Genomic DNA, 13,155 nt, shown 5'->3' on the forward strand with positions numbered 1-13,155 from the left:
CAAGGTAAATGTTAAAAACCTAGACTAGTCATAGCGTCAATGGGCACTAAGTTACAATTTACACACTGCTAAATATTTGAGCATTGCACAGTTAAACTTAGGGGAAACGTAACCTTAAGTATAATCGAAATACGTACGGAAGCCTCCAACCAGATGTAAATCCTTTACATTTACGAGAGAGAACATTATGTAAAAAACAGACATGCCAAATTTCAACACATGCAAAATTTATAGGATATTCAAATTATTACATGTACATTTTCCAGTCTCTTATGGTGGTATTAATTTATGGCCACTTATTAATTTTAGTTACAGATCCTGAATATTATTATTAACTGATTATTTACATATTTAAATATACTTTTTATTATATTTATTTGTTTACATATCATATTTCAAGTGAAACACAATTTATTTCCGTTGGCAGTTACGTGAGACAAAAAAGGTTAAAACATCCACCGCTTTTCAATACTTCTATTTACAAATTTGAAGGCTACTTCTTGGATTAATAAAGGTAAATGCAATTTTATGCGACAATGTATTACTTTAAGAAGAGCTTACGACCTACTAGCTAAAGGAATAGTCCACCCAAAAGTGAAAATTCTCAAATCATTTACTAACCCTCATGCCACCCGAGATGTGTATGACTTTTTTTCATCTGCTGAACACAAGTGAAGATCTATGTCCTTTTTTTTACTGTAAATTATCCTCCCTGCTCAGTCAATCTTCACTTTCACTTTTACATTCTACTTCTTCTGTTTTTGGTAATTCACATTCTTCAAGCATATCGCCCCCTACTGGGTGGGGAGGAGAATTTATGATAAACATTTACTTAAATATCGATCTGTTTCTCACCCATTGGAGCTTCAAAATTTTGGCACCCATTCACTTGCAGTTTGTGGACCTACAGAGCTGAAATATTCTTCTAAATATCTTAATTTGTGTTCTGCAGAAGAAAGAAAGTCATACACATCTGGGACGGCATGAGGGTGAGTAATTGAGAGAATTTTCTTTTTTGGGTGAACTATCCCTTTAAGTAATGCCTTAAGAACAGGTGATGCAGTAAATTTGAGGACTGCCTTTAGTTTAATTTAAGCCCTTAGTTTGAATTTATGTCCCAACCTTATGCATTTTTCATGATATGACCACTTTCAACAACATTTTTATGTTGCCGTCTTTCATGATGACATGTAACTGTGGCAGTAAACCCTGTCTCTCTCTCTCTCTCTCTCTCTCTCTAAGTGTTTCTCTGACTCTGTTTTTCTTATAAATAAATGACAGACTGAAAAATTCAGACAGAAATGACACCCACAATTTATGATACCAACCAATGAGCAGAGAAACTCATTCACCCACTCACTCACCCACTCCAGGGCAGGAACACAAGAGATCTGTTCTTGGCAGTTATTATTGTCTTTTTCTCTCTTTATCCTCCACTGACAGAGTATTACAAGTTTTGCTTTAATGAAGCAGACTCTCTCTCTCTCTCTCTCTCTCTCTCTCTCTCTCTCTCTCTCTCTCTCTCTCTCTCTCTCTCTCTCTCCTCCTGGTCTCTTTCTCTTCTTAAGAATATGGAAGTAATCTGAACTTGTACATCTCTGCCTGGAATAGCTTTATCCAATCATTAGAAGTAATACAGATAATCAACATAAAGAGATTTTTATATAAATCCAAGGTAACACTTTGTAACAACAAAGTAACAAGGTAACAATACTTTAATTAATAACATTAATAAACATTATTATATTATATAAATGTTAACAGATCTTAAATTAATTTGCAGAAATCTTGAATTAATCCATAGAAATGTGGTTATTTACATCTATTTTTAGTGGTAGTTCACATTAAATAAAGCATTTTAAAATGCATTTAGCAAATTATTTTATAATTACTATGCATGGAGCATTAATGACCTCATCTTAATTAAGAGATTAGAATATTTGTACTTTAAAAAATTTATTTGTAACACTGCATGGCCATTTAAAATGAACTAAAGAAATTAAAATAAAAAATGCGGAAAAAATATAAGAAATTATTATGTAAATGTTATATTATATTAATGTGCATTCATATTTAAAAATGTCATGAAGCTTTGATTTAAATATTTTATTGATATTTGAATGTAAATTAACTACTGATCTTTTTAACATTATAATTTAAATTAGGACTTTATAATAAAAGTTATTTTAAAGTATTACCCAATCCCAGATCTGACAATACAGACAAGTGCTACAAGGTGCCCTATTTTTTATATTTTAATTAATCATCCCAGTTTCATTAATCACCTTATCTATTATTTAAGGTGCTGGGTCATTAATCGGAAGCACCATTTCATACACACAGACACCCTAATTTTAACTTTCCACATTTTGCAAATTCTGACGCACTAAGCGGCTCTGAGCACCAACCGTCTGTTATGAAGACTTTCTAATTAGAGGCACTCTTCTAAGGTCTAATTAGAAGTATTATATATTGGTCTTATATACACTGCAAATGTATTTTTATATATTATTTATATTATATATGAAAACCGCATAACCAGAAGACAGCATATTTAAACACGTCAATTCCTACCGTGATGCGGTGGCGTTGCTTTTTAGCTTTCCGGACGTTGTTGATGAAACGCCGGCCCATTTTCTTGGCGTACCACACGGACACAAACATCCTGGCCGAGCGCTGCACACCGACGAGCGTTCAGACCGAGAGCACCGAGCGCACGGGAGGAGGAGGAGAGACGCGCTGTGCGGGGGTGTTCACACAGGACATATCCGTGCCTTCAAAAACTTTCATTACAAGGAGCGCACAGTTGAACTGTAAAGAACGTAAAGAAGTAGTAAATCGTCTCTTTCCTAAGACTGATTTTGCACGAGAGGGAGACATTATCACGCGCTGGTTTTAATAACCGTTGCTTGCTGTGTGCACTGCACGCGCGCGGGACGTAAATGCTCAGCAAGCTGCATGCTCTCCCTTGTGAAACTAGAGGGGAGTTGGAGAGAGTTCATGGAAACACACACACACACACACACACACACACACACACACAGAGAGAGAGAGAGAGAGAGAGAGAGGGGGGGGGGGGGGACTTGACTTTAAGATCACTTTATTACCAAAGTTAACAATATTTGTCTATTCATGAAAAATTAGTATATACAGGCATGCAAAAACAACACATCACCACATTGATGAAAGAGAGAGAGAGAGAGAGAGAGAGAGAGAGAGAACATGTATATTTCCATATACAGGTGTATCTCAATAAATTAGAATGTCATGGAAAAGTTCATTTATTTCAGTAATTCAACTCAAATTGTGAAACTCGTGTATTAAATAAATTCAATGCACACAGACTGAAGTAGTTTAAGTCTTTGGTTCTTTTAATTGTGATGATTTTGGCTCACATTTAACAAAAACCCACCAATTCACTATCTCAAAAAATTAGAATATGGTGACATGCCAATCAGCTAATCAACTCAAAACACCTGCAAAGGTTTCCTGAGCCTTCAAAATGGTCTCTCAGTTTGGTTCACTAGGCCACACAATCATGGGGAAGACTGCTGATCTGACAGTTGTCCAGAAAACAATCATTGACACCCTTCACAAGGAGGGTAAGCCACAAACATTCATTGCCAAAGAAGCTGGCTGTTCACAGTGTGCTGTATCCAAGCATGTTAACAGAAAGTTGAGTGGAAGGAAAAAGTGTGGAAGAAAAAGATGCACAACCAACCAAGAGAACCGCAGCCTTATGATTGTCAAGCAAAATCGATTCAAGAATTTGGGTGAACTTCACAAGGAATGGACTGAGGCTGGGGTCAAGGCATCAAGAGCCACCACACACAGACACTACAGTTGTCGTATTCCTCTTGTTAAGCCACTCCTGAACCACAGACAACGTCAGAGGCGTCTTACCTGGGCTAAGGAGAAGAAGAACTGAACTGTTGCCCAGTGTTCCAAAGTCCTCTTTTCAGATGAGAGCAAGTTTTGTATTTCATTTGGAAACCAAGGTCCTAGAGTCTGGAGGAAGGGTGGAGAAGCTCATAGCCCAAGTTGCTTGAAGTCCAGTGTTAAGTTTCCACAGTCTGTGATGATTTGAGGTGCAATGTCATCTGCTGGTGTTGGTCCATTGTGTTTTTTGAAAACCAAAGTCACTGCACCCGTTTACCAAGAAATTTTGGAGCACTTCATGCTTCCTTCTGCTGACCAGCTTTTTAAAGATGCTGATTTCATTTTCCAGCAGGATTTGGCACCTGCCCACACTGCCAAAAGCACCAAAAGTTGGTTAAATGACCATGGTGTTGGTGTGCTTGACTGGCCAGCAAACTCACCAGACCTGAACCCCATAGAGAATCTATGGGGTATTGTCAAGAGGAAAATGAGAAACAAGAGACCAAAAAATGCAGATGAGCTGAAGGCCACTGTCAAAGAAACCTGGGCTTCCATACCACCTCAGCAGTGCCACAAACTGATCACCTCCATGCCACGCCGAATTGAGGCAGTAATTAAAGCAAAAGGAGCCCCTACCAAGTATTGAGTACATATACAGTAAATGAACATACTTTCCAGAAGGCCAACAATTCACTAAAAATGTTTTTTTTTATTGGTGTTATGATGTATTCTAATTTTTTGAGATAGTGAATTGGTGGGTTTTTGATAAATGTGAGCCAAAATCATCACAATTAAAAGAACCAAAGACTTAAACTACTTCAGTCTGTGTGCATTGAATTTATTTAATACACGAGTTTCACAATTTGAGTTGAATTACTGAAATAAATGAACTTTTCCACGACATTCTAATTTATTGAGATGCACCTGTATACACTAAATGAAAATATGCAGAAGGCCATTAAGGTCTACTTCACAAATGCACTGATTTACTCCCCATTTACATTTGTAAGTTTCAAAGTCATCAACCAGCTTATAATAAGTATTTTCAATTTTTAAATGTGATTTTATTAAACCCCTTAGGACTGATACAACTTCACATGACCCAGTACCGCACAGTTTTCCTTTACACATGTAGCCATTTTTGCTTGCCCGAATAAAAAGTTTAATAAAACATGAACTTCCTTTCGACTCTTGTTATATTTAGGCCCATAAATGAAACGCATAGGTGAAAAAGCCTCCCCCAGGGTCTGGCACCACTCTTCCATTTTTTTGAAATAACGGATGTAGTCTAGAACAACTTAAAAATAAATGAAAAACCGTTTCCTGTATCCCACAGAAAGGACATCCCTCCCCCACCTACGGATCAAAGTCTGCTCTGTGTCTGTTTGTAGCTATTATACCATGCACTATCCTCCACTGAAGGTCACAATGCGGTTCTTCCCTCTGCCACAGACTCTGGGCACCATTTGGCTCCCGAGAGAACCAGAAGAGTGTCCATGATTTTAAAAGTGACCTGTAAAATGATGTTAATCCTGTCAGGTCAAGCTTGTTGGTCAAGGTGGAGGTCTAGTCCCATGTTGCCTACTTTCCTCAGTAGGGTGCACGCTACCTCAGCTCAGCTCACATAATCCCCATAGAGGAGTCTCTGAGCCGTTTGAAGTCTGAAGGTCTTAACTCTTGATCTGGGCAGATACAGCACTGGTGCCTTATTACATATCAGCACACTTCCCCTGTAGGACAGCTGGGGCAGCAGCAATTTCCAGTGAGACAACCGAGCACACACCTTCTCCAACAGGCCCTCCCAGTTTTGCTTCCTATACACATCTGTCCCTAAAAACACTCCCAGATATTTAAAAACTGCCCTCCCCTACTGCAAACCACCAGGAAGTGATGGACTTCTAAAAGCTTGGCAACACCACAAAGCATCGCTTTTACCCCAGTTAACATTGGCTGAAGACGCTTTCCATAACACTCTAGTGCATCTTTTAACAGTTCAACATCATCTCCTCTGATTAAAACTGTGACATCATCTGCATATGCAGAGAGTTTGATAGATGGCTGAGGATCCAGCACATTGATCTGTAGAACTGTTAATTCTCTTCTCAGTCTACACAGCAGGGGATCAATAACTATATTGTAAAGTTGGCCTGAAAGAGGGCAACACTGTCTAATTCCCCTCTGAACTTTCACAGGAATACTTAGGCTACCAGCCATTTTTATCATAGATGTGGCTTCAGGATATAACAACTTTATCATGGAAATAAAATTATCCCCAAAACCAAAAGCCTTCAAGGTGTCAAAAAGAAAAAGGTGATCTACTCTGTCAAAAGCTTCTCCTGGTCTAAAGACAGAAAACCCATATCAATTTTGTTATAAAAAGCAAAATCATTAAGGTCTCTAACTACGTGCATATAATCTGCAATAGATCGGTCTTTTATACAGTAGGATTGGTCTTTATGCATGATTACATGCAGTATGTAATTTAATCTATTTGTCAAACATTTGGAAATTATTTTATACTCAGAACACAAAATTGCAACGGGCCTCCAGTTCTTTAAAAGTGTTAAATCACCCTTCTTAGGGAACAGCATTAAAACTGCATGCTGACAGCTCATAAGAAGGAGTCCTTCACTGATGCATCGTTGAAGAACCTCAAAGTAATCGTGTCCAATGACAGGCCAAAAAGTCTTATAGAATTCAGCAGGCAGTCCATCTATTCGTGGTGTATGACCTATGGAAAGCCCCATAATAGCAGCAGTAACCTCTTCTTAGGTAAGTTCAGTCTCTAGAGATAATGTGTTCTCTGAAGTTAAAACTGGAAGATCTTGAAGCACTTCATTTCTACACTGTTCACCTGAGTTGTCAGCAACGTATAAACTAGGATAAAAATCCACAGCAAGTTTACACATCTCCACTGGGTCAGAAGTGTCATGTCCATTACAGTCTTTTAAACAGTACATCAGTTTTACGCTCCAGATTAAAAAAGAATGATGTTGGAGCATCCATGTCTCTTGCTGTTAAAAACCGTCTCCTTACAGAGCTTCTTTCACCCTTTCATTTAAAACTGACCTCAGCTGGTTTGTTTTTTCAGTCCACAGTTCTTCAAGGTTTACAGAGTCATTTGCAATAATACTCTTCTCAATATCAATAATTTCTTTTTCCAGCCATTCTAATGTCTTTTTTTAAACACAATGAAGAATATGATAAATATTGCTGACAAAAACTTCTTATATGTGCTTTCTCAATTTCCCACCACTGAACATAATTTCCATAGCAGTTCTTTTCACTTTTCCAAGACTCCCAAAACAACTTAAACATCTCACAAAAGTGTCTATCTTCTAGTAATTTGACATTAAAATGCCAATAGTAACTCTTATGAGTTCTTGTAAATAAAGTGCACTCAACTGTTATGTTTATGATCAGAGAGTGGTGTGGGAACTATTCCTCTTATTACATGATGTATAGAGTCTGTCCAATTGTGCAGCAGACACCTTCTCGTTACTAATCTTCACCCATGTATATTGCTGTGTTAACAGACTGTGTTCCCTCCATACATCTGAGAGGTTCAAATTCTTGATCACATTGGCTAAGCATATGGCTGACAGTGCATGTGGTTCCTCCCCATTCCTATCTAGTGTGAAGTCTGGTGTACTATTAAAATCTTCTCCTAAACTAATGAAATCCCCATCATGCTGCTGTCTTAATATGTTCTCTAGTTCAGTGAACAAATGTATTCTTTCTGCACCTGTATTTGGAGAATAAATATTTATAAAGAGGAAGAGAACATTACTAATTTCAGCCCTCACGATCAGCAGTCTCCCTGGGTCAACTTAAATTTTCGATAATGTTTCAACTTTAACTGCAGGGGAAAAGATTACTGCCACTCCAGCACTCAAATTGGACCCATGTCTAAGGACATTCTTTCCTTCCCACCACAAGCCCCAGTCAACCTCATTGCTTTGATCGTGATGAGTCTCTTGCAATACAATAACATTTAGATCTTTCAAGCATATAACCTCTGAGAGTAACCTATTCTTTCTCCCATCTCTCATTCCATTTACATTAAGAGATCCCACCCACAAGATGTCCATAAGAAAGAGAAAGAAACATAAAGAGAAGAGAGTTACAGTATCAGCCAGCATTGCTATTTTGTTTTTCTTTTGCTTTTCCCCTCATTAGCCTTTCTTTCCCAGTCTAATAGCAGTAATGTGCTTTTTTAGATGAAATTCTGTTGTGAGAGCTCTTCATAGCTGCTCGTTCTCCTTGCCCACATAACAGAAGAAACAAACTTATCAAGATCTGGGGAAAAAATCCCTGACTTTAACATCTAGTTTATCTTTTGTTTCATCTAAAAATGAGTTATTCTGTTCAACAGTATATATATATATATATATATATATATATATATATATATATACAATTTTCAGCCACTCTTGCCATATCAGATACATCTGACCACTGCTCTCGATTTCTCATTCCATCATCAGTACATTGAGACAACCAATCTAAGTCACCAGCTGTGTTATCTTCTAAAACTCCTGCTTGTGTTCCTTTAAACTCACACACCTCTTCAATACCACTCTGAGCCTCACTCTTATCAGTTACATCAATTAAAGTCTCAGCTATTTCGGGAACAGAACTGCATGCAGGTTACTCACTACTCCCAGCATTTATATTATCATAACTCACCTCCTCTGTAGCTCCTTTCTCCTGCATCTCAGTTCTCTGTCTTTCTGTATCCATTTGATGTTGATTCGCATTGTTTTTTTATTTTATTTTATTTTATTTTTGTAATTTTTTTCTCCCCAATTTGGAATGCCCAATTCCCACTACTTAGTAGGTCTTCGTAGTGGCGCAGTTACTCACCTCAATCCGGGTGGCAGAGGACAAGTCTCAGTTGCCTCCGCTTCTGAGATAGTCAATCCACGCCTCTTATCACGTGGCTCACTGTGCATGACACCACGGAGACTCACAGCATGTGGAGGCTTAAGCTACTCTCCGCGATCCACGCACAACTTACCACGCGCCCCACTGAGAGCGAGAACCACAAATCGTGACCACGAGGAGGATACCCCATGTGACTGTACCCTCCCTAGCAACCGGGCCAATTTGGTTGCTTAGGAGACCTGGCTGGAGTCACTCAGCATGCCCTGGATTCGAACTCACGACTCCAGGGTGGTAGTCAGCGTCAAAACTTGCTGAGCTACCCAGGCCCCGTTGATTCGCATTGTTTACATCTCCACACGATGTAGACGGCCGCTGGTCATCTTTATGCAGACATGTAAAACATTTGTGCCCTAAGTCTCCACATTCAAAACACCTCATATTCTCAGTGCTCATGTATACCATGTAAGAATTCTCTCCGTGATTAACACGAAAAGAAACTTCCAGAGTACGCTCCGGCGATGTCAAAAACATAAAGACCTGCTGTCTAAAAGAAAGGATGTGATTAAGTGTGGTGTTTTTACAGCCTAAAGGAATCATTCTCACAGGGCTTGCTATTTTTCCAAATCTTTGCAGCTCTTTCATGACAGCGCCATTACAGACAAAAGGTGGAACATTAGAGATGGTGATTTCCAGTGCTGGTAACCGGAATGATTTTTTCTTTCACCCATAATGCGCTCACAGTCAACTGATTGATCAGTGATTCAGATTTCAAGAAAACAACAACTGCTTTGTTCATTCGAGAGGCCGAAATATGTTCTCAAACCCCACTTGTTCTGCTAAAACTAAGAGCATCTCCTCCATTGTCTCTCCAGGCTCTGGTACACACCTGTCCTGCACCCATTTCAGAGTGATAGATTAGGCGGTGAAGTCGTCTGGGAACCACGGACACGCTATGGAGCTTTACTTTCCTACTTTATTTTAGACTGAATAACGAGGGGGAAAGATAAGAAAAGCATACAAAGAATCAAGAAAACACTAAACTTTGTCGCACTCACTCTCAGCATGCAACAGAGAGAGCGAGAATGAGAGAGAGAGAGAGAGAGAGAGAGAGAGAAATTTACATATTTTATCAGCGCGATTAAAAACCGCACAGAAAAAAAAAGCACTAACAAAAAAGTACCATTCTATTATTTTTTTTAATTATTTTTTTTTGGACATGGTACCTTGGTTTTATTTTAAGTACAGTACCATGTAAATACCATGGTATATGAATATGGTCATATAAATGGGGGTGTCTTGGGGTATTGTGCTGTTTTAATGAATTGAAGACAAATAAATACCATGCTGTTGGACATGTACCATGGTAATTCAATTGTATTCTTTGAAGTACCTCGGAGTAACACACAAATACCATGGTATATGAATGTGGTAATCTTTCAGAACTGTTGTACATCAAAGTACCATGATATTAACATTTCATGCCATCTCTTGTGTATTTCTGGCTAAAAACTCAATGTACTTCAGAATACTACACATGCTGCTTTATAACCTGGCAATGGTACCATTCACTATCCTCAAAACGCACGGCATTTCAAGAGAACATTAAATTATCCTGCTCAGCTTGGCACTGCTCAGTAGGAATCTCCTTTGGGAAATAAGGCCTATGATAATTACCTGTTTTTAACTCCATTCCCTTATACATTAAAGTTGCTCAAATGGTGGAAGGTTATGATGAAAAAAATGCTTGAGTATTAACAGAACAAATCACAATTAATGTATCATGTTTTCAGTAGCTCAGTGTCAAGTAATATGTTTACAATGATGGCATTGTTAGAGAGCTTAATTTCACAACCAGAGCACACTCTGTAACAATGACTCAGGTTGAGTGGGATCCATGTGCGGTTTATTTAATACAGCAAGTTCAGAGTACAGACAAGCATGGGTCAAATAACCAGGGCAATCAACAATTTCAGAGGCAGAGCAGTAATGTGGTGAAACAGGCAGAGGATTGGGGCAGGCAGCAAACATCAATATAAATTGTCCAGGCAAAAACAATGGTAGGCAGGCATCAAACACACGTAAAGAGGTAATCCAAGGCAGAGTCATACACGGGTAGAACAACACAGGAAATAATAACCCTTAGAAATGTAGCCAGGGCAAACAAGACTTCACAAGGAGTGAACAAACACACAGGGCTTAAATAGTCTGAGTGATGTGGAACAGGTATGCAGTAATCAGTCCAGGTATGCAGGTACTTGGGAAATGTAGTCCAATGTTAAAACTCAGGCGAGGGAGACCTCCGGTGACCGACTGAGGAACCTTCACCAGCGTTCGTGACACACATCATGAAATACTGTATTCCACAATGCAATGCTCCACTGTAATGCACTTCCACTAATATATCAGAAGTGATATCAACAGCTTGTTTTTTTTTTTACATATTCCTCTTCAATAATTACTTAATCAGACTGCCAAAAGTTGCAACCTTTTTACATAAAAAGTAATACAAATTACATATTTAATTAATGTTATTTAATGTTATGTTCATTAATGTGTGTCGCCATCAGCTTGCTCAATGGGGTTCTAAATACAATTATTATATAACTATTTAATTATTTATTTTTATACACAATTTACAATTACACAATGATGACTCATTGACAATGAAGGCTTTATAGATATTACAGTTTCATTTTCTGTTAAAGCTTGACTATCTGTAAAGCTGCTTTGAAACATGTTATGAAAAGCGCTTTACAAATAAAAATTACTTGACTAATAACTGAATGCCACTCACTTAACATGCAAAGTAGTGAGGTCATGTGACAACAATGTAGCATCATGGCTGCCCCTCCCTATACGCAAATTATGCAGTCTGCGTAGGGCACCAACCACAGGGGGGGCACCATCTTACTCAAGGGGGGCACCAAAAAGTCCACCGGCTGCCCTTCCTCGCACGTTCTACGTTATTTAAGGACCCGATTGCAGTGGCAGAACACTTTCCCTGTCGGACCGCAACTATTGTAAACAGAAAAATCAAGTAATATTGTAATATTTTGTTTACATTTTTGAAAACATTTTCTGGAGCATGTCCAGATAAATTCTCCTTATTGCAACACAAAACTTTGGGTAAAAATATGACAAGCAATAAATAATTTTAGTAAAGGCTCCCAACAAATAAACATTACTCACCAAATTTGATTACAAAATAAACTATTCTATATCTCATTGCCAAAATAATCCAAACAATTTTTAAAAATGTTATGTGTAATGGTTAGTTTGTGTAAATGATCAGAATTGGCATTTAAGAATTGTTACAAGTTCCTTGGTTGTGTAAATCTCTAAGGTATTGTTATGTCAGGGTTTTATTTTTATTTATTTTTTTAAATTGCATATCAACAGTTTGGGCTCTATATTCATGAGGGCGTTAAGCATAGCGCTACATGCACCACAACAACCATGCGCTACATTGTATCCAATTTTTGTGTGAGCGCTAGTTCTAAGTGCAATTTTTGTGTCTGCAAAAGCACAAGTGTTTGTGCTATCTGTGGGTGTATGCGCGCAAAATGTGGGTGTAGTGTATGGAAATTAAGTTTCTATTCTATAATTTGCTATTTTCCCGAGAAATAGGTCTTTATACGCTATGACGTTTTAGAACCGCATCTGTTTTCAATGCAAAGTTCCTGCATCTGCAGTATGCAGATTCCACCCACAGCTGGTAATAAAGTTCATGTCCAAACTCTAAAACTATAGTGGAACATCAAATAATGTCCCTGACAATCACAGCTGCAGCCGACAATCACAGTTGTAGCCGTTTTATGAAACAACATTTTATGAGATTTTTAAACTATCTATTGGTCATGGTTTAAGTTTTAATTATTATTTTTCAGTTTAAAATTGTATTTATGATCTAATAAATATTGGTGTTGTTCCACTTGTTGTCATAGAGTGATTTTTAAGTGACTGCAAAAGAGGCCGGTGAAAGTTGGAGAGTGTAAAATGTTTGGATTTGGTATGATTTTTTTTTTTTTTTATACCACTTCTTTATTTTGATTATATGTTCATTTAAAGTGTAATTTGAATTTAGAAATATTTTTGGTTTAATTTATTCGTGTTTTAATAAATGAATTACATTTTTCAAAACAAAATTGTCTGGTATGATTCTAGCCATGATTTGTGTGTCATTAGATGAAAATGATTAATAATACTTATATTCTTTATAATTTAACAGCATAAATTCAAATCCTGATGAGAAACAAATTTACCATGCATATTAAAGGATCATGTCACTGTCAGAAATATGCCTGACAATCAACAAGGACACAGTTATTGCACACAAGAACGTAAGTCCATATTTCTATTGTTCTAATTCATTGCATACAGCCCATTTAC

General features: G+C 37.7%; 1 protein-coding gene across 3 annotated transcripts in view; it reads right to left on the reverse strand.

Moving 5' to 3' along the window:
• The window catches only part of LOC127437210 (disks large homolog 4), a 249,316-nt gene that overhangs the window by 70,997 nt on the left and 165,164 nt on the right, over positions 1-13,155 (reverse strand). Inside the window, exon 1 of one of the 3 annotated variants that reach the window (XM_051692019.1) lies at positions 2,575-2,664. The exons of the other annotated variants lie outside the window; for them this stretch is intronic. Coding sequence (XP_051547979.1) covers positions 2,575-2,664 — 90 coding nt within the window. Of the gene's footprint in view, positions 1-2,574; positions 2,665-13,155 lie in introns of those variants that run through there. 3 annotated transcript variants of the gene reach the window in all.

The sequence above is a fragment of the Myxocyprinus asiaticus genome, chromosome 4 (assembly GCF_019703515.2).
Source record: "Myxocyprinus asiaticus isolate MX2 ecotype Aquarium Trade chromosome 4, UBuf_Myxa_2, whole genome shotgun sequence".
Lineage (NCBI taxonomy): Eukaryota > Metazoa > Chordata > Actinopteri > Cypriniformes > Catostomidae > Myxocyprinus > Myxocyprinus asiaticus.